We start from the raw sequence: 26,851 nt of genomic DNA, 5'->3' as shown, positions 1-26,851 counted from the left end.
ATCGCGGGCATAAAAGAACTCAATACATAGAATTGGCGACCTTCGGCGAGATTTTCTATTGTTAAAGTCTGGGCTTTGTTCAGCTGTAGATGTTCTGGAACTACAAGAATGGTATGATGTTTGCTACGTGGCGGTACAGTAAACTTTGATTCTGTTTGGCCTGCTGCATGCACCGCGGAATCCTTCACAGCATGTTCATCAATTGTTATCAATGGTCTGGGAATTCCCCCTAAAATACCTGTAGCTCCTTGATTACGTAATGCTATTTATATGATTAGACTTACGTCAGTCCAGACGTGGTATTTTCAAGCTCATCAGAACACAGTGGACGAAAAGAATTTATAATTGTCTTAAAATTATTGTTATTTTTTAGAAGCTCATCACATCGTCGTTGATTAAAGATGGTTCCCCGTGCTACTTTCGAGTTTCGCATCTAAAAAAATAGATTTTTTTCAATTGCTATTTTCCCAGCAATATAAAAGTTATTATTTCTGAATGACACATCAAACGAAAAAAATAAAAGAGGTTTAGTTATTGAAGTAATGAAGTTCACAAAATTCGAATTATTGGCTAGCTGCCAGACAGTAAATGTATCATGTAGAAAATGTCGGGGAAAGGGTTTGAGAAAAAACACCGCAAGCATGGCCTGGACGTTCTCACAAAGTACAATGCTGTCAAATTTTGACACAGCAGATCATCTGATCATGATTGTGATGGAATTGTGCCTTTGATGATACAAGCATTCTGACATTTTGGCACACAGTCAGAGTATGCCACGAGAAGATATTTGGCTATAGGGCCATCGCAGATTTGTCCTTTGAAAAAAAAAAAAAAAGCAGCATAATAACAAGCAGTACATGGTGGCCATTTTGACAAAAGTTGAAAATTGCTTGTTATTCAACCTATAGTTTGTCAAGGGACAAGTGCGATGGCCCAAAAGCCAAATATCTTTCTGAAAAACATTGTGCCAAATGTCATGCTTGTATCATCAAAGGGACAATTCCCCAAATGTTTCCCATATTTGGCAAAAGCCTTTCAATACCCTCTGAAGTACATCCAGAGTAAAGTGAAAGAAGGAATATAGAATTGAACAATTCGTGGGGGGCCGGCCGGTACCCCTGCATGCATCTGATTTATTGTGAAATAGAGAGGGCAGGAATCCAGTCTATGAGCTGTCCCGCTCATCGCGCCGTGTGACGTGCGCGCACGTGTTGCATTTTTTTTGTACGTTGCACGTGCATGTGTACTTTTTGTGCAGTCGCTAGCAACGTACATACATGTAGCAGGGTTGAACTAGAAAGTCTGGAAAATGTAGCTTTTTCTGCCACCGTATTAACTAAACAGATGAGCCAGTCAGAGGTAAACGTCGTCGTGAATGGTATTGAAAGAAAACTCAACTGGAGATTACGAAAATTGTCATTTTGCAAGCTCCTTCAATGACAAAAAGCCAAACAGTTTTTGTGTCGCCTATATATGCCTAGTATTTAGTAACGAATTAGTTTTGGAAGGCACTTCAAAGTTCCAGTCCTTAATTCTGTAAACCCATAGGATAACCATGGAGGAAGAACCCCATGGTATGACCATGGAGGTAAGAAATGACCGTACGTTAAAGCATAGGTGTATAACTTCTAGTTCTACATGCTTGTGCTCGTGGATTTGGAGGAACCTTGGATGCAGTGACCAAGGCTTGGGTACCGGTAGGATGATTCCATCGGAATCACTGAGGTCACAGGTCATGTAGGGGTCATTAGAGGTCATTGTTCATGCTTCAAATGTTTCTTTCTCTACAGAATTTCATGGATGGTAATGTAACTTGGATGGAGTGATTGAAAATGCACAAGTGATTTTTTTAAACAGCACAAAACAGATTGACACTAATGACAGTGAAAAAAAGGCCACGTGCGATCTAGCTGCGGATCACCTTGCTTTCACGACTAGGTCTACTAATTTCATTTGTACTGACTGTATAGGCCTACTAATTTTTACGTGTCACGTACGACATCGTCGATCCGGGCCACACAGCACTAGTTTTATAGGGGCCTAGTCTTGTACACTTAGACTAGGTCTGCATAGGAACTCCGCACTGGCAAAATATAATGTTTGAAGTTGTAACTACACTCTTTACTTGTTTGGTTCTTTTAAGTCTGGGAATTTATAAGCTTTATCGATTTTTAAGTTGGTTTTAAGACTGCAGCCATAGTTTATAATTATGTCTGTGAACCAGCAGGAACGAATGCTGTGAATAATTTCATGTTTCAAATTCATTTTTAGGTTCGTAAGCTTAATTGACAAAGTGCTCATTAGAATGGCTGATTTTTGACTGATTTAAAATAATTGGAGCTGTTCCTCAGAAAAGCTCTGAAATCATGCCAAAAGTGGATTTCAACAAAAGTGTATGTGTAGCATTTAAAATAACATAGACGTTTTTCATCATCTCGAGACGGCTTACATATTTTGAATAATTGAATCAAAAACATGATATTTGCATATTTTTTTATGAACTTGGAATTTGGTATGTAAGGCTAGAAGTAGTACAGCCCCATGAATCAGTGCAAGAATGATTCAAATTGTAACCATTAATTTTCTTTTGCAGGTGGCTATGGTGGCAGAGGTGGTAGATCCAACACCCGCTATCTCACCACCAACGAATCAAAGACCTACGGCGATTTCACCGGAAGTGATCCCCTGTCCCAGGGGAGTGGGGGCGGGGGAACGGGTGGGGGTGCTGGAGGCGGCATCATCAAGATAGTAGTCAACGGAAACGCCCAAGTGGATGGTGTGATATCAGCAGACGGAGAGGATGCTAGTGGCAGCGGTGGCGGTGGCAGCGGTGGGATTGTACTCATCGAAGCCGTCGCTGTGCCTGGGAACGGCAGAATCACGGCCAATGGAGGTCTGCAAGATTGTGGTTTCTCCTGTTTGATATCTTGAACTCATATTTGTTCTTGAGTAATTTTTTATTGCATTAGCTGTTTCCGTAATTCTGATAAATAGCTAGTATATTGGTACCTATATAAGTTCCAGGAATAGAGATGGTGGCAGCGGTGGGATCAGATTGAAAGTTTCTTGGCTATGACATTCTTTAATGTATGTTGCACCTGCCGCATTCCAGTTATAATGATTATTGTCTGATTTTTTTTCAGTGATGTATTTTACATAAAGGAAACTTCAAAGTGTAACAGTTTGAATGGAAATGGAACTTGAAAGTAGACTTGGTGTCAGAAGTGGGATCATTCTATTCTCTGCTAGTTTAGACAAATGCATAATCTCAGCTTGTTTTGGCTGATAAAAGCAGTTAAACATACAATTGAAAAGAAGGGAACCTCTATCCCAAATGTAGGCCAGCACATACTTCCATTCTTTTCAGAAAGAGTTCACTTTTTTAATTTTTAATACGAGTTTTTATTATTGTTCAGGTCGTGGTAGTGGTACCCCTGGTGGAGGTGCTGGCGGTGGACGTGTTGTTCTGAACTACGACACTGACTCTTTCACTGGAGACATTTTTGCCTATGGTGGACGAACAGGTAGAAATGAAACAACTTACTCGGCCCAGCCTTTTTTCTTCTATCAGAATTTACAGTGTTAAGTCTTGAAACTTTGCCCACTGTTAAAAATTGTGGTTCCCAAAATACGTACAGGATAAGAATCAAATTGCAAAAGTGTTAGCAGATTTTGTGGAATAGTGTTGAGGTTTAACTTTAAATTTCCAAATTAAAGATAGGAATTGTCTAGTATTTTCTCAGCTGTTCGTTTCAGTGGGGAAACTGGGGCAAAAATAGAAGTAAATCGTAACTATGGTAAATGGCGTGGTGGCCATGTTGCATCCGAACCAGTTTTTCTTTGCGATGTGATGCTGAAAACTTCTGAACGCACTTTAACTCTCAACTAGAATAATCAAAGCAATCATTATCAATAACAAATCCAGTTAAATCCAAGTGACAACTTTTATTACTGCAAATGTGCCAAAATGTCACAAAACTACTTCATAGAAAAACACCCATCTGTAAATTGTCCGGATTTTTTTCACCCAGGTGGCGCGACCGACCCTGCCGTCACAGTCAGCTCTCTAGCTGGGTCCTCCCAATACTCCAGCTACTCCCCCTCCAAGGGTCTCATCTCCAACCCGGGCTTTTGGAAGCCGTCGTCCAACAACAATAACCAGTACTTGGAGGTCAGGTTTAGTGAATCAACTTACGTGTCGGGGATCACTACTAAAGGGTGTAATTCTGGATGTCCGCAGAACGGGAGTCCGCAGTATGTCGAATCTTACAAACTGCAGACGAACAACGATGGCTCCAATAGTTTCCAGTACTACAAGGTAAAAGATCTAGTTCCATGATCTTTTTTTTTGTCAACTGAACTAAACAATTGGTGATTTGTCATCACAAATGGAACTTAGAGTCAAATTTTTATGCAAGCCAGAGCAACAGCTAATCGGAGTCGACTTCAGAAACTGACGTCATTTTACGTAAGATGGAATTTAGCGTCGGGGTGATGTAAATCAAATTAGGTTTTGCCCTTCACCGACGTTTAAACACTGTATGCTCAGTGTGTTACCTCCTGAGTGCAAGTGAGAAAAAAATCACTCGGGTGGGACTGGAACCCACAACCTCCTGCTTTCTAGTGCAGATGTCATACCACTCGACCACCGAGCTAACGGGATCGGTTGGCTGGTTCGAATCTGATGTAGCAGTTGGTACCGCAATGAAACTATTCATTTTTTTTCTCACTTTCACTGAGGGGGGTAACGCACAGTGTTTATACATCAGTGAAGGGCAAAACCTAATAGTGAATTAACGTCATTTTGATTAGAAATGTGGACTAAGTTGTTGATTGGTCAGTTTAGATGCCATGATTTGTAATACAACACTGAGTTACAGGTTTCCTGATAGAAGGCGCCTGCTGAATGGTCAGAATCTCGAGGTCAAGATGCAGTCTCGTTTTGCATAATTAATTGCCAAATCTGCTTGCATATCATTAACCCTTGTTGTGCAAGGGTTTTTCCACAGACTATTACAGATTGAGGTCTTCCAAAAATTAAAAAGAAAAACACTGAAGTTGCTCATTCAGTTTCTTTGTTTTGTCTAAGTATCATTAAAGATGTTTATACCTTCTTTTAAATTATGGCTTCCACTAAAGAATCTCAAAAGTGGCTCTGACGTTGTCTTCGATGGAAACACCAATGGAAACGGCATCGTCCGCAACAATTTTGACGTCCCGATCCTCGTGCGGAAATTGCGAATTCGTCCAATAACCTGGAATCGTGGAATCGCATTGGCTGTTGAACTCTATGGCTACACACCAGGTAGAATATTTTTGGATCTTCCATCGACAAATTGCTTAATACAGTAAGGGAAGCTGTGAGAATTAGTAAAGAAATATTGACAAAACTGGGCGTGTGGTACTCTGAGATGTTTTACACATGTCCAGCAATGTGTGGTATACTTTGCACTAGGTATACCACTGCTCCTTCATTTCATTTAGCCTTTTCATGCCTGAAAATTTAATAAGTGGTTTACATTTGGACTCTGATTACCAAATTTTATTTCCTGTTATGCAGGCAACAAAATAAATAACTGTTACGACTGTAGATTCATACATTTAGCCAATATGAACGGAATGCGTGATTTTTCACGTCAAAATGTTTTTTTGTGTTGAATTGCGTTTGACTTAAAAACTTGCAGTTTGAAGTCTTGACATGATGACAGAAATTTGGGTTTACATTTGCCCCGAGTACGAACCAGCCTTAACAAGACCAACAAGAGTATATCCTGTCAATACTTCAGAGCAGATTTCTGACCCAGGAAGTGTGTGTACCAGTAGAACAGAGCACTCGTGAGGTTTGTTTGTTCATTTTTTATTTGTCGTCTTGTCTGTTTACAGGTTCTGCCAGTGACCTTTGCTCGGGAAGCGGACAAAGTGGTAAGTTGGTTAAGTTCTTCCAGTTTGAGGAAGAAATAGAAAACAGACAGAAAGTCAGAAAATATCACCTTTAATATTTTTCTTTTCAATGATGTGTTATTTTGACACGGTTGCAAGACCAAGGGCCCAATTTCATAGAGCTGCTTAAGCACATGATTTGCTTAAGCACGAAAAAAACATTGCTTAGTGAAATCTGGTTACCGGCCAAAACTCTATGTGATGTACATTGCTTGTGACTGGTATTTAGCTGTTGTTTTACGTAGCATAACAATCGCATAGCGTTTTGGCCGGTAACCTGATTTTATAAAGCAAGACTTTTTTGTGCTTCAGCAAATTTTGTGCTTATAAAGCAGCTCTATGAAATTGGGCCCCGGGTTTAGAACGAAATAAAAACTGCAGGGAATTTCTAATCTGTCAAGTTTTAAGGAAGTAGTAACTTCCATAGTTTTGTTCATCGATCATGTTATTCCTACAACAGTTGCAGAGGCTGGTGGGCCGGGCACCGTCTATATCCAGCAGGGTACCAACGGTGCAATTGGAGGTCACCTTCAAGTCAACAACATGGGAAAAATTCCCAACGTAAGTTCATTCGAAAAAATGTCCTCCTGCTTTTTAAAATTACATCAGCGTTAAAATGATATCTTGATTTCCTTAGGTAACTGAAGGAAATCAAATAAAACTTAAAAAACAAGAAAAAAACTAGCACAAACCAAATATGAACACAAATAACACTGATAATTCTTAATATGGAAATGCCATAGTTGTTGGCTTGCAAGAAGTTGGTCTGCTTAAAAACATCTTTGATATTTATTTAAAATCGCTCTTTACCACTCATTCTCTTTTTCTTTTGACCAGGCCAAAACGAATTCCGACTGTGACCAGTTTTTCTTTGAGGATTCAGGTAACGAAAAATTTTAAAACAATTTCTTTTCTAGAAAGTTACTTTGATTTGCTTCTGTAAAATTTGCTTTGCTTATATAGTTTAACAATTTAAAACTGGAAAAAAAATCATGTTAAAAAAGAACCTTACAGTTCCAAGAGTGTTTTTTTTTTCAGATTACTTTTAAAATTTTTGTTCTCAATTTGTGTATCGATGCAAATTTCTTCTGTTTTTAAACTTTTGCTTGTTACGTTTCAGGAGCTGCGGCTTGGATTTCATCGGCCCATGATCTGAACTCAATCTCCCTTAGCAATGGCGGCCATCTTGTCGTCGCCAGCAACATCGACTTCACCCAGGCAACTGGTGATGTCACTACCATGATGCATCTCATCTCAACCACGACCTGCGAGCTTGGTTCTCGCTTGGAAGTCGAGAGCCACGTTAATGGCGATGCGATTCTGACGCTACCGGGGGTAGGCATCACAATGACGAAATCTGTTACCGTGCGGGGGACTCTAAATACCGATCCCAACACGGAGTTGACGTTTGGCGGATATTCCGGTGCAACGCTAACTTTGATACCGCGCTTGTCGTCCATGCAAACTCTGCAACTGCGCTCATTGACCATTAAGACGAACGCGAAGCTAGACTTGCAAGAGTCCTCCACTGCAGGCAATTGTGGTTACACCTTGGATGTCTCGGTCTCGGACAGAAGCTTAACGATGGAGCATCCCAGTGAACTTACAGTTGCGTGTCCAGTTACCATCGATGTCACGTCATTGCTTCTGGACGCTGCGAGTTTCAATACCAAATCGGTCACTGGTACCTCGTCAATCCGTACACCAGCTCTGACAGTCACTGGGTCCGTAACTACAGGCAAAATGGACCTCCTGGACTGCTCAAACCTGGACGTGCGATCAACCGGGCAAATGACTTTGACTTTAGGTGATCCCAAAGAATTAAGGGTCCCAACAATAGAAGTTGATGGTACCCTGACCTCTACCACTCCCGTAGCTGTGTATTGCCATGCCTTGACGGTTTCTCAGGGCGGTTCCTTCAGTTGGCCAGGAAGCAGTGGGTCAGTTTTAGAAAGCAACATGACTTTTATCGACGGTTACTTTAGACCGGGAAGTTTGGTAGGCCTTACGAGTGGTCTGCCTCAGTTCACCGTCGGAGCTAACGGCAATGTTTCCATAATAACCGAGGACTCTTTCGGCACGGACAGTTTCGAAGTTCGGGGGCAAATGGTTGTATCAAGTCAGCCGGTAGTCTTCCGAGGTGTTATGAACCAGTTAGTGAACAGTTTCACAATTGCGAGTGGGGGCCAGTTGTCTCTTAATACAACTGGTTCCGGCCAGTCTGAAATACATGCAGAGTATGTCACCGTCGATGGTGCCCTACAAACTGGACTCTTGAATATCGGCTCAGGATGGAATGATCTTACAGTTGGTAGCAGCGGAAGTTTCACTTTCGATCCAGACGGAAATTTTGCCATCAACACAATCCACATTTCCGGGGTGGTCGAAAGTCTGAAACATCTGATCATAAATGGCCGCAGCCAATCAGCGACGACCATTTTTGAGACTACAGCAGGCAGCTCGGTGACCTTTGACCTCGGACGATTCCACAACGTATCAGGGGAGTTGAACCACACTCAGCTTCGCGTTCAGGATATTGTAGTGGGAGGGTACTTCCAAGCGCACGAATTGAGCTTTCCGTACGAGTTCAACCAGTTGAGAGTGGACCAAACTGGTGAACTGCACATGAATTCAGTTGGTAAGTAAAATCTCAAACTCAAATTTTTAAGACATTTTTGTGTTTGTCGATGCTGAAATGATTAAGCTTTTCAACAAAAATGTTAATAGAATTCCACTTTTCAATAAAATTAACCAAATAGGGATGTCAAATAGTTTTCATACATTTAAGAGGAGTAGAAAGTTTACAAAATATGTTCCTAAGAAAAAGATCCATCGTATGGGCCCTTTAAGCATTACATTAAATTCACGGAATTCATTTAATGAAGATTATTGTTCCAACCGTTTAGGTCCACTTATGGTCCACACTTTTAAAGTCAACGGCACCATGCGTACCACCAATCCCTTGATAGTGACGGGCACAACATATGACAGAGCACGCTCACTCGTCATCGGCGTGGCAGGCGAGGTCTTTCTCGACGAAGACGGCCGGTCGAGCGGGGAGTGGACGAACGTCTCCTACTTCGGGTTTCACGGCGTCACCATTTCTGGCAGTCTTCATGCAGGCCTTTTCAGCAACATATACCCTACAACTTTCGGGTGGGATACGCTTTACTTGGACGGCGACGCGGAGTTTCGGTTTGAACCCGCGGATGACTTCGCGTGCGATTCTGTCGTCTTTTATGGTGGTCCCACGATGGAAGCATTCACACCGGTGATTATGCGCGGGAGCACCGACCGCCTCATACAGCAATTAACTATTTCTTATCCTGGTTCCCTGCTGTTTGACACCAGTGAAGGTGACAAGAACCAATGGCGCAGCGTGGGCTCGGAAGTTCACGCCGAAATTGTCACCGTCGACGGCACTTTCCACGCAGGGCTCATCGACTTCGGTGTCGGTTGGAAAACTCTCAATGTCGGTGGCCAAGGATTGTTCACGCTTCAATCCACGGATTTTCCCGTCAATAACATAACTGTCCAGAATCCGTCCGGACGCATGGAGGTCCTAACCCCACTGAATATTCATGGGAGGGAGCAAACTCACGTCTACGATTTAACAATCGAGGCGGGTGCCACTCTGTCACTGGACACTGGTTCCTATGCGGGCACTGATTACACCAACAGCTCCTACTCAACCGTACTCATCGACGTTGTGACAATTGACGGTAGTTTTCTTGCGAGCAAACTCTCAATCTCGGCATACCAGATCACAGTCGGAGGTATGTTTACATTTTATGCCAGCACGCCCGAAGAATTTGACTTCCTAACAGTTTCCTCAGCGGGGCAAGTCCAGATTACAAACCCAGTAACAATCTTGGGCCGTTCGTCAAATCTTACCGATAGTATAGATATTGCCGGCCGTGTGAAACTCCACGCCGCCATTTCTGACCATAACAACCACGTCTGGTCGTCACTTAATAGCTCAGTTTTCCACCTGGATCATTTAAGCGTGAACGGAACTCTTGAAGCTGGCATCCTTTCCGTGGGCACCGGCTGGCAAACTTTCTCCGTCGGCGACCAGGGGGTCGTCACCTTCCAACCAGAAGGCACGTATCGCATCGACGACATCACAATTGCTGGTCATGTGACCTCTTTCACTGCCATGCCCGCCACAGCTCCGTTAATATCCGACTCCCTCCGTGTCTACTCCACGGCCGTGTTCGATATCGACTTTCGCGGCCCGGCGGGGTCAACAGAAGAGGGCGCTACAAATTCCACCCTGCTCATCGGCACTGTTCAGATCACGGATGGCACACTACAAGCTGGTTCCCTGTGGATAGAGGCCAATGAAATCACCATTGGCAACGGAGGAGTGTTAACTGTCGAAGGAGGGGGCCATTTGTCCGATCAGGGTCCAGGTATGTCGAGCGAATTACAAATCCTCCAACTGTCCAAAAAGCATCATTTTACTAATTATAATAATTTGCTGCTTTTCTAGTGATCTATATCAGGCCATGAGATCAGTTTTCAGCAGAGGCGCAAGATCAGTGCAATATGGTCTCTACCCTCACAGGTATTTATACTCATGGTGGTCACAAGGCAATTGTAGTGAAGTGACTTGCCCAAAAACACAAACACTAGTGCCCGATACAATAAGCCTGTTGTTGATAAAGTTATCTACAATTTGTCCTGGACATTTTATGAAATGATTTGATATTGTGAAATTTGTGTTTGTTTGTTTTTTCTTCAAATTAAGGGGCTGGAGTAGCCTACGCCTCTGGAGCCTCAGGAGCAAGTCACGGCGGACGCGGTGGACGTGGAGGCCACACTTCCCAACGTACCATCGCCGAGAACCTCCCCTACGGCAATATTTATGAGAAGGGTTACTGGGGTAGCGGGGGCGGGTCCGGCGGGGGACTAGGTGGGCGCGGAGGCGGTCGAGTCGTAGCTCTTGTCACAGGGACATTTGTCGTTGATGGTACTATCCGTTTGGATGCTGATAATGCAGTGGTAGGTTTTACATAAACTACGGCTAATTTTTGTGGAGCTTTATACAAAGAAAGTTTCAAGGAGGCAAACCTAGACTCTTTTAAACTTCAGTGTGCATGTTTTATAATGAATCATCTAAACCTGGGGTTTTTTTTCACAGGGGTCGCATGCTTCAGGAGGAAGTGGTGGTGCATTGTGGGTGGAATCCAATGAATTCCGAGGCACGGGTTACATCTACAGCAACGGCGGTGCTGGTAGCGGGTTTGGAGGCGGCGGGGCCGGCGGAAGAGTGTCAATCAATTATGACCATGGCGACTTCAAAAGTGGACACATTTTTGTCAAGGGTAAGTTTACATGCAGTTTGCATTTATGAATTGTGAGGAATTGCGACAGATTTGTGAGGACTTGTATTGTGATGGACTTGTAAAGACTTGTTATGGGCTTGTAGGACATGTGAGGGGCTTGTGAGGACATGTGAGGATTTGTAAGGACTTTTGGGGACTTTTGAGGACTTGTGAGGACTTTTGAGGACTTGTTAGGACTTTTGAGGACTTGCGTTCATGTGTGATGGACTCGACTACAACAATTGACTTTCATGCTTTAGTGCTAATTCTTCTCGTAGTAGTAGTAGTAGTAAAGTCTGTCACAAGCCATATGGCCCATCAGGTTGGCGTTTATCTGCCGGTACCAATTTATACTCCTGGGTGGAGAGAGGCAAGTGGGGTGAAGTGGCTTGCCCAAGGACACAACATATGGCCAGCATCTGGATTCGAACCCCTGACCCTCTGATCATGAGTTACAAACCCTAACCACTAGGCCTTAATCCCGCTTATTCTTCTTCCTTTGCATTTTGTTGCTGCAGGTGGGGCTGTTGCCAACTCCAATGCAGAGCCAGGAGGACCCGGGGTTACATACATGGAAGGTCAGGCACCAGTCCACAAGCACCTACGCATTGATAACCGATGTCAAAGGGCAAAGGTCACCAGACCTAGCGGCAGCAGAGCAACCGCTCAGGACTATGCAGACTACATATCAACAGGTATTCAGACGCCTCAACTTAATTGGCCACCTTATCCTGATTTGCCTCGAGCGAGTCACATGACATTCACTATTATTTTGTCGCGTCAGTGCAACAAGGTCGTAACTGCATTCTGCAACAAAGTCGTATCTCGCACGAATATGCTCCGTGCAACAAGGTCGTATCGCGACGTCCATTGACTTTGTGTGTACATCCGGGTTATTTTAAGTGGGATACGACCTTTTGACGTTCTGAAACTCGCATTTCATGTGTGGCCCATTTTAGGAAATACGACCTTGTACAGACACGACGATTTACTCTCTTGCTGTGCACAGCCAAACAGAGTGTGACGACATGGCACGTTTTTGAGCTGTGAATTTTCAAAAGTTACGTACATCTCAACTCCTGCGAATTTCGCAGCGAATGTTTCCTAACGTCAAATTCGCTTCAAATTTGCTTTAGCGTGAAATACGAACGATGCTGAAGGCATTTTTTCGATCAGAAGTTTCTTGTGTGTCATCATTTTCAGGAGCCATCGCCTATCTTTTACCCGCTACCGACGACTTCGTGTATGAATTCACGCTCATTGAGATCTACGGTGGAGCCGAGTTGACCTTCGACCGGAACAACACCATTGTTCGTTCGGGTGAAGTCGTAGGAGACGACACGGGGTACCTGCATGTCGCACCGAACCACACTTTGGACATCAACAAGGTATGGTAAAGTTTGTCAAACGTATTATGAAGGTGTTGCAGAGTGTGGCTTAGTTTGATCTTAATGTTTCAAGTGACAAGTGCCGGAGGGTTAGGACCTGAATGTAGCTGCTGGCCATATGTTGTGTCCATGGGCAAGCCTCTTCACTCTAACATGCTTCTATCTCCAGGAATGAGAGATTTTAAACCTGACACCAGGGTACCAATATCTGAAGCCCTTTGAATTCTGATTGGGCTATCAAGAGTTGAAGGAGTGTAGCTTATGATAAGAGTTCAGAATTTGAGCTGCTGGTCATATATTGTGTCCACGGGCAAGCTACTTTACCACACTTTGCCACTCACCCAGGAGTATAATTGGTATTGGCATTCGCTGGGGAGTAAACCTGCCGAGAGTATTTTTAGTTATTTCATGCCAAGGAAACCACTGGGTTTCTAAACTCTTTGAAATTGAGGCAGTGTTCGGACTGGTAAGTTGACTGTCTTATTCCTAAAGTAATTTGAAGTTGAATTTTCAATTCAGGTATCACCCTACAAGCGACTCAATGTGACGTGGGCACCCTACATCTACGAAAATGCCTCGTTCATTCTGCCGCCGGCAACCATAGAGTTCCGCCAGTCCTTTGATTGGACCCAATTCTACCCCCAAGCTGCCTGCCCAAGTAGCATGCTGATCAGCTCTCATGTTTCTATTTGGGGGACGTTGGATGGGTCTAGGGCTCACTTGCTGGTTGGCTCGGGTAAGTCTAATTGATCTAGTTGACTAAAGACTTGACCAGAGTGACTTGAGACTTGACCAGAGTGACTTGAGACTTGACCAGAGTGATTTGAGACTTGACCAGAGTGACTTGCGACTTGACCAGAGTGACTTGAGACTTGACCAGAGTCATTTGAGACTTGACCAGAGTGACTTAACCTGGGTGGCTTGAGACTTGACCAGAGTGACTTTAGTACTTTTATCTTTCTTGTCAACATAAGGCGGCACCCTTACAATGGAACTACCCAGCCCAAGAAATCTGCAGTTTGTTGAGGTGACGGTGCAAGAAGATGGTCTGTTTGAGCTCAAGAGCTACTACGGACAAGAAGATGACCATTGGCAAATTGAGGTACGACAGTGTTTCTTAAGATTGATTGTTACCTTAGCCAAAACAAAAAAAAATGTTGGGAATTGCTTGGGACTCAGATCACACTTGTTGTTGTGGGGGGGGGGGGAAGTGAGCAAAATCAACCAAAACGTTTAACCCTCATCAAACCAACCTGACCCACAAAGAAGGTAAATGAGTAAAAAGTTGCATATTTTTTTTTTTTCCAAAAAAGTCACTTAAAATGGCTATTCTTTATCCAACAATTCGATTGATCAATGCACTGGCCAGCCTTTCAAATATTTGAAAAATGGCTGTTTTATTAACAGCATTTTTATTGGTGGAATCATTTGTAGTACACTAATAAAGGGCCTTTTTCTGCATTGTTGGGCCGTTTCTCATGGCTACGGCTAGAAATAACACGCGCACCTATGGAAGCCCCTGGCTAGCCGCTGCAGCAACTTCTCATGGACTCCTGTGTTATTGCCAGCTCTAGCATGCCATTCAGAAATAGTCTTAGATTCAATGGCTTAATTTGTTTCTGTTCCCTTCCTTCAGGTGACCCCCGGCGAGGGTGAAGGTCAAAGGTCGGGTCGGGTCACAGTGGAAGGGGGCGGCACCCTCAAAGCATCCGTTTTGGATCTGCGGGCTCACTCTGTGGTGGTCGACGATGGGGGAGCGATCACAGCAGACTCGATGGGATTGATAGATGGGCCAGGGGCTAGCCCAGCTGGGATGAGATCTGGCGCTGGATATGGAGGAATCGGTGGAAAAGGTCGATCATCCGGTAGGAAAATCAAGGTTCAATATTTGTGAGAAAGTTTGAACAATAACAGGCTTGCATGTTGTATTTTAAACGGGGGTACATAGGCTCAAGACAAAGAACATAGGCTCAATACATAGGCTCAATACTTTGAACACTCTTATGACTAAGGCACATACTTTGAACACTAGTGACTCGTAATTGTACCACTGCATACTCATACAGTCTTGTTTTACTATACTCTCGAGGACAAGGCATTGTCTTTCCCTTTGTCCTGCTAATATAACACTCTCCCATAGACTATTAAGCTCACAACTCTTAATCGAGGACTGTTTTCAACAAAAGATTAATGCTCAAGAAAATTTTCTCTTTTTTTCAGTTTTTTACTATACAAGCTTAAACATATTGTTCTGTGTCCTCTTTCAAACTTGTAGACACTGTCGGTGTAGTTTACGGTTCTCTGCACAGGCCAACTGCCTTTGGAAGTGGTGGAGGAACTGGTGGAGCAAAAGGTATTTTTTTAATCAGTAGTAATTTATATCAGATTTTCCACTGAGATTGTAAAACCGTAATTCATCATGACTTTGGTATCAGTTGTTATAATATTCAGGGAGTCGGGTACTTTCATGCAGTGGTACTTTCCTTGCCTGTACATCAGAGATCAACACACCTGGCACATGGCATCCGACAGGGAGCAGTGGAGGACACTTACAGAGACACTTATACAGAGACACTTACTTGACAAACTCTTAGTTTCCTCATCCCAAATATTTCCAATAATACAAAGTTGGGTAAATTATTCTAATTTAATTTCAGGTGGAGGCATTCTCCAACTGACTGTTGACACCACCCTGCAGATAGAGGGCGTCGTTCGGGCCAACGGGGCTTCTGGAACCACCAACAGAGGCGGTGGCAGCGGCGGTTCCATCTGGATCACAACGAAGGACATGGAGGGTGCAGGAACGCTTCAGGTCAGTCTGTGCCCAGACATCAAAAGTGCAAACTTTTATTAACCAGTTCACGTCGGATGAGGTTTTGCGGTATTTAGAACGGATGACGGATAATCATGCAAAGAGCGAGGCCGGAAATATCTGTCTGCAAAACGCTCACAGCGAGCGGGGCCGGAAATATCAGGGTGTGCTACCCGCAGTTGACGGCCCAAACCCTTCTGACATCGAGGTTCGTCAAAATATCCCGCGCCTGGGTCCGGTCAATAGCAATATAATCCCGGCGCGAACTGGTTAACCAGTGTCCAATCCATTGTCGACTTTTGTTGGACTAGTCTAGTCAACTATCCTGGAGCGCTGTGGCCCTTGGTCTGAAGAATCGAACTCAAGATCTGTAGGTGATTCTGCAATTTACGGGTTCAAGTCCGGCCTGGGCTTGTGGTGCAAGTGTTCTTGGGCAAGGCACTCTACCACAATTTGCCTCCGTCCACTTAGGGGTAAATGGGTACCTGTTTGGGTAGATAATGTAGAGGTTGCGTGGTTGAGTAAGCTTACTCATTTTTCATCACAAGCTGTCAAAGAGCGCTAATTATATAGTGCTTAGAAAATTGGGTAGAAGGGAGAAACCCAAATTTGAATGCTTATCACTAGTTCTTGATCAGTTTCTATCATGTACAAAATTTTGCTCAGCATGAAAAACTTTGCTTTACAATAATGGATTCTCAACCAAAATGCCATGCAATATCTATTGCTCATGATCAATTCTGTGGATTAATTTGCTAAGCGGTAGTTGTTTGCTATTAGCATCTTCATAGAACTTGTTGAATTTGTGTTTTTTTCTAACAGGTGCGAGGGGGATCCGGTGGGACAAATGGCGGAGGGGGTGGGGGCGGTCGACTCGCTGTCTACTACAGAGGCGTAGAGTGGTGGTTTGGCGATCTCCAGGCTTACGGTGGATCAGGCACATACGGACCCGGCGGCGCTGGAACAGTTTATCTTGAGGTACGCTTTTACCTTCATGCCGTTTAAACTTAAATGCGAAACTGAGGGCAGGTTGTAGAACCGTGGTAGCTATTTTTAGTGTAAATTCCCTATCACCAATCCAGTGAACATATGTTGCTTTGAAAACTGTTTATTTCCAACTGAATTCTATAGTGACTACTTCAAATTATCACAAGTCACCACAAGTCAATCGCAAGTCCATCACAAGTCACCACAAGTTCGTTAAGCTATTCAAGTGAGCTTAGACCAAGGCATACCTTGTACTCTGTTCTGGGCTCCGTGCACAAGTACACCTTCAACGGCCAGAAAAGGAGAGTTGGGGGTGACCTAGACTGGTTCCCGGTCCATCCACTGTGTATTTCGAATGATCCAAAGTTATTGGGGGCGGGGATTAGTCTCGGAGACCATCGCAAGTTAAATTTGAACGTATTCGTGCGCCGACGACGCCTGACGCTTATGTGCGAAGACGCTACGGCTTAGCTTTGTGCACATTCAGGATAAAAAAGTTGTGTGTACTTTGTGCGCGAACCAGTCCCGTACACGTACGCACATGTGATGTCCTGTCCAAGGGACTCTCAAAAGTGGTAAAAACGCACCCTCTTTTGTTGGCGCACGGAGCCAATTGTTACTTGTAAATGACTTGTAACTGACTTGTGACTGGCTCGTGGCGTTACTTGTGATTTGACTTGTGATTGACTTGTGATTGACTTGTAACTGGCTTGTGGCGTAACTTGTGATTTGACTTGTGATTGACTTGTGATGGACTTGTGATTGACTTGTGATTTGACTTGTGATTGACTTGTGATTGACTTGTGATTTGACTTGTGATTGACTTGTGATTGACTTGTGATTTGACTTGTGATTGACTTGTGATTTGACTTGTGATTGACTTGTGATTTGACTTGTGATTGACTTGTGATTGACTTGTGATTTGACTTGTGATTGACTTGTGATTGACTTGTGATTGACTTGTGATTGACTTGTGATTGACTTGTGATTGACTTGTGATTTGACTTGTGATTGACGTGTTACTGACTTGTGATTAAAATTTGATTGAATGGATCGTGACTCAAAAAAAAGTTGTGTTTTTTTTTCTAAAATAGAATCTACCGCCTGCAATCCTGAACCGCACCCTCATCGTAGACAACAACAACCAGCCTCCGCCGGTGGAAACCATAACAACAGACCAATACGCCCAGCCTAGTCTAGATTCCAGCCGCTCTTGGGTTCACGATGACGACGAGGATGGGGTGTTGGAGTTTGAGCATGTGCGGATCTTGAGAAAGGCCCACCTGGTTACGGAGACTAACTTAACACAGTGAGTTCTTTTTCCAGCTGAAAAATATTAACAAACAATTACCAAATTGCTGAAATGCCTGATGAAAGTAAATTAATGTCCCCTTCTGTTCAGTATGATTTGAATTGACCATACTGACAGGCCGTTACAATTTGTGGGCATATAAATTCTGTCATTAAATCTTTGCAAAGTTTGATAAAAAGTTTGGGATATCACGTACGTGATATCCCACAGGGAGTGTGCCATGACTTTTTATACACTTAACACGTGATCGTTCTAGGCCAATGAAAATACAGTATTCAAGACAGAGGTATAACAATCCTTTTTCATGCACATTGGCCCCAGATATCATTATTGGCAGGACAACCAGGGGTAATAATGCTTAGGTTATTTGATGTAACGAAATGCATTTTTTTTTTTTTTATTCTCAGGTTGAAAGTTGACACTTTCAGCGGCGATCACTCCTCCTTCATGCACATTGGTGACGGCCAAGTGTTTGTGGGCCATTTTGCGGACGACTCGGAGTTCAACGTCAACGTGCACGTCTACGAAGGAGGCCTCCTTATTCTGCCACCGACGTTCACCTGTTATGACATCACAATAGTGGTCAGGTATGAAAATTGATTTTTTGTTTTGTTTTAACTAAAGATTGTTCCGTGCCAAAGAGGCTTTGATAGTTGTCTGGCATGCGCATTTTATTTTTGTATGAAGAGATTGAGTTCTTTCGCCTGGCGTTTGTATATTTAACCTGAAAGCACAGAACTTGTTGTTGGTAAGGTTGATATTGCGTGCGAAAATGTCTGGGCTATGTTTAAAAAATTTCCTTGCATGTTTTCTCTAAACATCTCTACAATTCATTTTTTGTCAGGGGGACGATAAGTGTTCATGATCTTACCATCGGCAAAGGATGTCGCCTTCTCCTATCACAAACCGGAACCTCACGCCTTCTCAACGACACCCTCGACACCTCCGTCGATCTTGTCCAAGGAAACCTCGCGGGCCACTACCGCTTCGACTCGCTCACCGTGGCCGCGAACGGCGAAGTCACGTCGGTGGACGATGGCAACAACGTTCTTGACAACTTCACCTTGAGCGTGCAGAGGTTGAAGGTCGAGGGCGGGGGTCACCTGCACACCAAGCGGATGGAGATCAACGCGGACGTGCTGATCGTGGACGATATGGGGAGGCTTGTGGCCGACCTTCACGATTTGCCGTGTCCTGATTCGGACGGGGCGGGAAAGAGCGGATCTGGAAACAATGGTGGATCAGGTACTGTTCAAAACGGACATCCAGAGCTAGGGCTACGTCTCCTGTCAACTTGTTCATGTATAGTTAAAAATGGACAAAAATCTAGGCAATAGCTCTTGGGTATAAAACATCACCTGTTTTTTGGAGCTTTGTAAAGTTTTTGACTTTTTTTGGTTTCTAGGAGCCGGTCACGGTGGTCGTGGTGGACGCAGCTCCCACCAGCGTAAGACCGGCGCTGCGTTCGGCCATGTCTTCGAACCCTCCCACCTCGGTTGCAAAGGCGGAGGCCCAAATGGCGGGCGGGGCGGCGGGAAGATGGTCCTGAACATCGCCGAGACGTTGAAGGTCGACGGCGAAGTGAGCGCTGACGGGGAATCGGCAACGGGTTATGGAAACGGTGGCGGGAGCGGCGGATCCATTTGGATCAATACCAACCACATGCAGGTAGTGACAGATGTTTTAATACATTGTATTACATTGTTTTTATTCCCTGATGAATCCATAAAACCATAGAGTGCTCTGGCAGCTTTGGCAGTACAGGGAGTAACAGGCAGGGCAGTTTTGTGGAGTGCCATGGCCTCGTGGTCTGGAGCATTGAATTCATGGTCTGCGGGTAATTCTGCAGGTTGTGGGTTCCACTCCAGCCTCGGGTATATGGTGGTGTGCCCTTGGGCAAGGCACTTTGTCACTCACTGCTTCTTCCCACCCAGGAGTAAATGGGTACCTGTGAGGGCAGAGATGGTTATTTTCTCCCCATACTCCCCTCAAACAATGCCCCATGTTGACAAGTTTTGGTTAATATTTGTAATTCCGATACCAGGGTTACGGAAGGGTGACAGTCAACGGTGGAGCTGGCCACGTAAGTGGGGGCTACCAGGGTGGTGGGGGCTCAGCAGGGCGGATTGCGGTCTACTTTGCCCTCAATAGGACCTTCTCCGGATCCTTTGAGGCCCATGGGGGTCAAGCAGGGGGGCAGGGAGCCGGCGTAGGGGGACCAGGGACAATGTTCTTCTATCACACTGGTAAGGGCTTATTTAATGTTTAAACTTATTTTTTTATTTTAAAATGGAATATCCCTTGAAAGAAACTAATCCATATGAAGTTTGCTTGAATCGAATCCAAGCCAGACACCCTTTTGTATTCAATAAGTTCACGCCATACTTTGATAACAGAAATGAACATACATGCACATTGTTAAAAATAGGTCTTTAAACTATTTTCAAAATTTAGGATACAGGCATCGGACTCTGATTGTCAACAATCTCGGCAAAGGACCCAAGGAGGATGAGAACGTGATTATAGACTATCATGATCTGTCTGAAGACGAAAGCCGTGCTTGGCTCCTGCCTTCCTCAGGAGATCATGACTTTGCAGGTATTGATGATCAGTTGCTTAGCAACAAGGAGGGTGTGGTCAGAGTTGTCAAGTCGTCATAAGTTGTCATAAGTCCTCACAAGTCGGTCATAAGTCAGTCACAAGCCATCTGTCTCGAGACATGTGATGTGCTTCAAATGACAAATGATAAATGACATTTCATTGTCGTGGTTCATCTCCTTATGTCCTGACTTGGGATTGACTTGTGACTAACTTGTGATTGACTTGTGATTGACTTGTGACTGACTTGTGACTGACGTGTAACTGACTTGTGAATGACTTGTGATTGAGTTGTGACTGACGTGTAACTGACTTGTGAATGACTTGTGATTGAGTTGTGACTGACTTGTAATGGACTTGTGCTTGACTTGTGATTTACTTGACTGCAAGTCTTGGTGTGGTCTCTGAATCAAAGCTTGATCTAGTCTAGAACCTTAAACAGGAACAAAGAACAAGATCCAAATTTCCTCATATAGATGCCACTGTTATTCTGACAAAATGTTGACTATATTTACGAACAGATAGCAAGTAATTATTAGGTACTTGTTTTGAAATTATGTGAAACACATTAACTATTTCAGATTGTTTGTTGTTGATTCACTCCTCAGGTGACCAACAATATTACTTTGAAGAGTTCCAGCTCTACGGCCGCGCTCATCTCGCGATCCTCACTGACCCTCCAGACTCCAACGCCTCTATCTACTTCGAGAACATGATCGGAGATCGTACAGGCACACTGCACGTCGGAAACAACCAATCCGTGGACCTCTACCGTCCCACCATCGATCTACCCTTCAACGTCCACGTTTACGTTGGCGGCCATCTTGGACTGGCACCAATTACCATCGTGCATGGTGTTACTATATTCCTGAACGGGGCGCTGACTTATGTTGAAAGCTTGACCCTGCACCATCAAGGACGTTTCTGGCTGAACAAGGACGGGCATACTGGTACCCTGCCTTCAGGGCAGTATGAATTTCAGCTGGTTCACGTGCAGGATGACGGTTACATCCACATGATCTCGGACCCAGTCCAAGACCCCGGAATGAACTTCACCGTAGTTGCCCTGCAAGTTGATGGAGGTGGACTAGTGGAAGGCACACATCTCTACGTCCACGCTGAGAACATCACCATTGATGCCGGGGGCCAGTTCAGCGCAGACGGCCAGGGGTACTCAGTCCAAGATGGCGGCAGCCTGAATCCCGACGGGAGCTTCCGTGAAGGCCTACATGGGATCATCAACTTTGGGATGGGACAGACCGGAACAGCAGGGTCTTCTGGTGCCGGGCACGGAGGAAGTGGAGGGCACGGAAGAGGTTATTTATTCTTTTCCTTCAAAGTTAATATAAAACTCAGAGCCTGAACTTTAAGTGACAGAATGAACGTAATACTCAAATTTATATGTTTACTTTTTTTCTCATCTTTTGAAGGTATTGCAAAAACTGGTCAGCCCTACAGTGACCTGTATGAGCCAGAAGAGTTTGGAAGTGTAGGGGGTGGGACAAGTGGTGGCTCAGGGGGTGGCCGCATCTGGTTCAACGTCACCGATACCATCCTCATTGATGGGTTAGTTTCAGCCAATGGGATCGGAGGCGGGACTAACACGCCATACAACGGGGGAGGAAGTGGTGGCAGCATCTGGATGCACTGTGAAAAGATCAAAGGCTATGGAACTATTGCTACCAATGGAGGATCAGGATCCTCAAGATCTGGAGGTGGTGCAGGCGGACGGGTCGCATTGTACTTTCGCCAGAATGCCACGGCTAATGGTTTCAAGTATGAGTCTCATGGTGGAGCACCTGGCAGCGATTGCGATGAGTGCGAGGGAGGTGGTCCAGGAACCATCTTCCTCTATCACCTTTTCCATGATCACAGAACCCTGTTCCTCGAGAATGCCGGATACCTTCCCAGAGTCAAGGCCATCGACTGGGACAATCTTGAAGAAGATGGCTGCCGTGCTTGGATACTCCCATTTTCCGGCATGCACGACTTTGCTGGTGAGAAGAATATGTTCCACTTTGAGGAGCTGCAGATTTACGATGGTGCTCACATGGCCGTTAATGTGTTCAACGATTCGGGAGGCAACGTAAACCTCTTTGAGGATTTCAGTGATGGGATGACGGTCGCGAGCTCCAAGCCTCGACTTGTGACCCTGTTCTTCCAGCACATGATCGGCGATCGGACAGGCACCATTCATGTTGGTGATCTTCAGGAGATGGATCTGGAACGGGAGGAAATTGATCTGCCATTCAGTGTGCATGTCTACTATGATGGTCACCTTGGTCTGGCTCCGAAGACTGTTGTCCACGGTGTTGAGATACACATGGCAGGCTTGCTCTCACATGTCCTGAATCTGACTCTACACCACGGCGGATACATGTGGCTCCAACACGGCGGCCGTACTACAGGAAGTCCTTTCAGCCACTATGACTTCCAGTTTGTCCGCATACAGGATGATGCCAAGATGGAAGCTACTACCGATACCATCACAGAACCTGGCATCACCTTCCAAACGAGGGTCTTCCTTATTGAAGGCGGTGGCTTACTGCATGGGACCCACCTGACTCTTCTGTCCGAGAACATAACTGTAGATGCCGGTGGGAAACTAGCAGCAGATGCTCTAGGATATGACTCCACTCATTTCAACGATACCCATTTCCATCAGTCTCTGCATGGGGATGTCAACCCTGGAAGGCCTCATGTAAGCACAGGTGTTGGGTCTGGTGCTGGACATGGTGGCAGCGGTGGGATCAGTGTCTACTCTCCCTCCAAGACTTCAGGATTTGCTTACGGAGATCTCTATGAACCGTACATGTTTGGAAGTTCGGGTGGTCTTGGGATTAGTAATGCAGCTGGGGGAAGAGGTGGTGGGCTGATTTGGATGAATGTAACTGACACAATCGAGGTTGACGGAGAGGTGACTGCCAATGGAGGATCAGCTGATGGTAACGGTGGTGGTGGAGGTAGCGGCGGAAGCATCTGGGTTTATTGCCACACCATCAAAGGATATGGACGTTTCGCTGTTGATGGAGGTGATGGTTCCCCCCATCCGACATATCCTGGAAGTGGAGGAGCTGGCGGCAGATTTGGTATGTACTTTGTGAACAATGAGACTGCCACAGGGTTCAACTACCACTCTAGGGGTGGAAAAGCTGGTCATGCTACCCTTGCTGAAAATGGAGGTGGCGGAACAGCTTTCATCTACCACATGGTGTATGATCACCGCACACTGATAATAGACAACGGTGGTCTGGAACCTCTAAATACCTTGAATGTGATCGAGACCTACCATGATCTCTCCTCTGATAGCTGTCGAACCTGGATCCTACCCCAGTCTGGAGTGCATTATTTTGCCAACGGAAACTTTGACTATCATTTTGAGGAACTGCAGATTTACGGTGCTGCCCATGTTGCTATCCTAACCCATCCAGTTGACACGAACGCTACACTGTTCTTCCTGTACATGATTGGCGATCGTTCGGGAACTTTCCACATTGGGCGGAATCAGGTTCTAGATCTTTACAGGCCTGAGATAGACTTACCGTTCAGTGCACGTGTGTATGCGGGTGGGTTCCTTGGTCTGGCACCCTTTACCATTGTACATGGTGTCAGCATATGGCTGCATGGGGTTTTGGCTCATGTCGAGAACATGACCCTGCATCATGGAGGATTGCTCTCCATGGAACACGGTGGCAGGACCAGATATCAAGACCCGAGCCACTATGACTTTGAGTACGTCAGGATACAGGATAACGCCCGCATCCTTGGCATAACTGAGCCGGTTGGGAACCCTGGAATCTTCTTTAACTCTGTTGCTTTGTTTGTTGAAGGCGGTGGCTTGTTCCATGGAACCCGGTTGTGGATCCAATCCACAAATGTCACAATTGATGACGGGGGTAGCCTGAATGTAGATGCGGAGGGATACAGTGTTGCAGATGCCCAAGATATTCCAAACAGTGTGAATCTTGGTCGCGGTTTTACTAACTCCAGTGGATCATCTGGAGGAGGGCACGGCGGAACAAGTGGTCGAGGAGCTGCAGCCTTGAAAACAGGACAGGCGTATGGTAGTTTGTATGAGCCTTACGAGTTTGGTAGTTCGGGGGGAGGTGCAAATGGTGGCAGCGGTGGTGGAATCGTCTTCCTAAACATCAGTGACACATTCCAGAATGATGGAATCCTCAGTGCAGATGGAAGTACAGGAGGTGATGGCTCTAGCGGAAGTGGCAGTGGTGGGAGCATACTGATTGAGTGCTTCCTCATCAAAGGAACAGGCGTTGTGGCAGTAAATGGTGGGGCCCAGAGCAACACCCTGGGAGGAGCGGGTTCCGGAGGTCGCACAGCTCTCTACTTCCATGTCAACCAGACCTTCCTCGGCCAGTTCCAAGCTCATGGGGGGAAGGCTCTTGGCTCAGCAGAGTCAGGGGGTCCTGGGACTGTCTTCTTCTACCACATGGGACACCAGCATCGGACCCTGCTGGTTGAGAATGCCAACTTGGACAGCCAGCATGTTGTCAAGATTGCCACACACACAGACATTTCACAGGACAGCTTCAAAGCCTGGCTTCTGCCTCAATCTGGGGAGCATTACTTGGCTGGAGGAGACCACGACTACCACTTTGAGGAGCTCCAGATCTACGGCAATGCTCATCTTGCTATCCAGACGGATCCCTATGATGCTGGAGCGTCGCTCTTCTTCCGTCACATGATCGGTGACCGCTCTGGGGTAGTCCACATTGGTCCCAACCAGGTCATGGATCTGAGACGAGACTTCATCGACATACCCTTCAGCGTGTACATCTACCAGCTTGGTTACCTAGGCCTGGCCCCGGACACCGTCATGAGCTACATTTTTGTGAATGTCGAAGGACGGTTAGATCACATCCACAATCTCACCTTGTACAATGGTGCAAGTCTTCAGGCTCATCTTACAGGCTCCACAAACGACCTTCCACGCCTAGAGTACCGCTACAACGGGACAACCATTGTCAAAGCAAACAGCGTTCTCAACTTCTCTGCGCCATTTGCCCATCCAGAGCAGTACCTGCTCCACACCGGAAACTTAGTTGTTGAGGGCGGAGGTTTAGTCTATGCAAAGAACCTCAGGATAGAGTGTGATGGGAACATGACTGTTGATGATGGGGGTAATGTTGACGTCAGCGATGGTGGATTCCTGACAAACCTTGGACAAGGTTAGTAAAAAAAGAAATTACGGGAAGCAGAAACCTAAAATTCTGTTACAACACTACTTACAGAGTTTATACTTTTCGGAAACAACCATTGAAAGTTTCTCATCACAACGATTGAATTGGTAGTTGGGGGGGAGTTTGGTAGTTCGGGGGGAGGTCCAAATGGTGGCAGCGGTGGTGGAATCGTCTTCCTAAACATCCGCGACACATTCTGCGTTTTGTGTGAAATTAATACACTTTTGAAAACCTAAATCTCTTTAAAAATAAAATTTATATTATGCATATTATTCTTTCTGGAAACAGCACCAGGTGTTCCTCATCGCCTTGGTAACAGCGGCGCCTCCCATGGTGGCATTGGAGGGCGTGGCCCATGCGATGGGTTCGTTAGCTGTCGTCTGAAACGGAACCTCCCATATGGCAACATGCTGTACCCAGCGTCCTTCGGAAGCGGGGGCGCCGGATCGCGCGGTGGCATAGGTACAGATGTTTTCTGATTGGACCTATTTTTATTTGTCTTAAAATTTGTATTCATTTTTGTTAAAGCTACAGTCCATCATTTGCAGCTATCAAAAAAGTAACTGACGTAATCATTGTTGAAAAGCATACTTGGTTTAAAGATAGTAATGGGACTAAACTTCCTGTGAAATTAGTCTTTCCGGCAAGCTGTCATTTTGAAGAAATCAATGAAAGAAGGTAATTTCCAACGATGTGTCTAAAGACGCATCGCAAATATCAAGTAACCTGAAAATTGAAACAAATCACCCTCGTTCAGTTTTTTTGCAGTTTGCCAGAACTCCTTACATATTTTGAACAGCTTTGTAGAAAAGGAGAGTAACTGGTTCATTTTGGAGAATTAATTCGATTTTTCACCTCTCTTTCAGGGGGCGGGATACTAGACATTGCCGTGGATGGTATCCTGCGCGTGGATGGTCACATCAGAGCAAATAGTCTAGATATCGGTGTGAGTAGCAGTCAGTCGGGGGCATCTGGTGGCAGCGGTGGCAGCATCCTCATCTATGCTGGAGCCTTGACAGGTCAGTAGCCTCCTACAAAAAATCCACGTGGAGTGTCTTTTTTTCCCTCCAGAGGATTCATTTTTGTGAAGTTTAGTAGTTGTGGACAAATACTGGTAAAAGTATTTTAGTCGTGGGATAGAGCCCATTTACATCATGGAAAATTGGCACTTAAGGAGTATTCTCTCTCTCTCTCTCTCTGTAAGTGGGTGTCCCTTGGCAAGACACTTTCACTAATTGTCAGTCAATTCACAAGCAATAGAAGATGAATAATATCAACAAACA

The 26,851-nt window shown here is 45.1% G+C and overlaps 2 protein-coding genes across 2 annotated transcripts in view; both read left to right on the top strand.

The window, feature by feature from the left end:
* The first annotated feature begins 3,967 nt into the window (after positions 1 to 3,967).
* On the top strand, positions 3,968 to 11,299 carry LOC119725184. Its single transcript, XM_038196545.1, has 9 exons — positions 3,968 to 4,318; positions 5,140 to 5,305; positions 5,884 to 5,922; positions 6,401 to 6,501; positions 6,778 to 6,823; positions 7,061 to 8,578; positions 8,847 to 10,355; positions 10,694 to 10,947; positions 11,087 to 11,299. Exons 1-9 carry the CDS (start codon positions 3,968 to 3,970, stop codon positions 11,297 to 11,299), a joined length of 4,197 nt encoding a protein of 1,398 aa, XP_038052473.1.
* A 493-nt stretch (positions 11,300 to 11,792) lies between these two features.
* The window catches only part of LOC119725183, a 36,327-nt gene continuing 21,268 nt past the window's right edge, over positions 11,793 to 26,851 (top strand). Inside the window, exons 1-18 of the mRNA XM_038196544.1 lie at positions 11,793 to 11,965; positions 12,474 to 12,658; positions 13,178 to 13,394; positions 13,633 to 13,760; positions 14,295 to 14,523; positions 14,934 to 15,011; positions 15,316 to 15,470; positions 16,293 to 16,448; positions 17,552 to 17,766; positions 18,177 to 18,356; positions 18,614 to 19,014; positions 19,175 to 19,437; positions 19,814 to 20,015; positions 20,224 to 20,367; positions 20,976 to 21,683; positions 21,798 to 25,556; positions 25,857 to 26,030; positions 26,435 to 26,587. Of these exons, the coding sequence (XP_038052472.1) occupies positions 11,842 to 11,965; positions 12,474 to 12,658; positions 13,178 to 13,394; positions 13,633 to 13,760; positions 14,295 to 14,523; positions 14,934 to 15,011; positions 15,316 to 15,470; positions 16,293 to 16,448; positions 17,552 to 17,766; positions 18,177 to 18,356; positions 18,614 to 19,014; positions 19,175 to 19,437; positions 19,814 to 20,015; positions 20,224 to 20,367; positions 20,976 to 21,683; positions 21,798 to 25,556; positions 25,857 to 26,030; positions 26,435 to 26,587 (7,471 nt within the window). The 5' untranslated portion in view covers positions 11,793 to 11,841. The remainder of the gene's footprint in view (positions 11,966 to 12,473; positions 12,659 to 13,177; positions 13,395 to 13,632; positions 13,761 to 14,294; positions 14,524 to 14,933; positions 15,012 to 15,315; positions 15,471 to 16,292; positions 16,449 to 17,551; positions 17,767 to 18,176; positions 18,357 to 18,613; positions 19,015 to 19,174; positions 19,438 to 19,813; positions 20,016 to 20,223; positions 20,368 to 20,975; positions 21,684 to 21,797; positions 25,557 to 25,856; positions 26,031 to 26,434; positions 26,588 to 26,851) is intronic.

This window comes from Patiria miniata, unplaced genomic scaffold (assembly GCF_015706575.1).
Source record: "Patiria miniata isolate m_02_andy unplaced genomic scaffold, ASM1570657v1 HiC_scaffold_18, whole genome shotgun sequence".
NCBI classification, from domain to species: Eukaryota; Metazoa; Echinodermata; class Asteroidea; order Valvatida; family Asterinidae; genus Patiria; species Patiria miniata.
The sequence above is the reverse complement of the archived record's forward strand: the minus strand, read 5'-3'. Positions and strand labels throughout refer to the sequence as shown.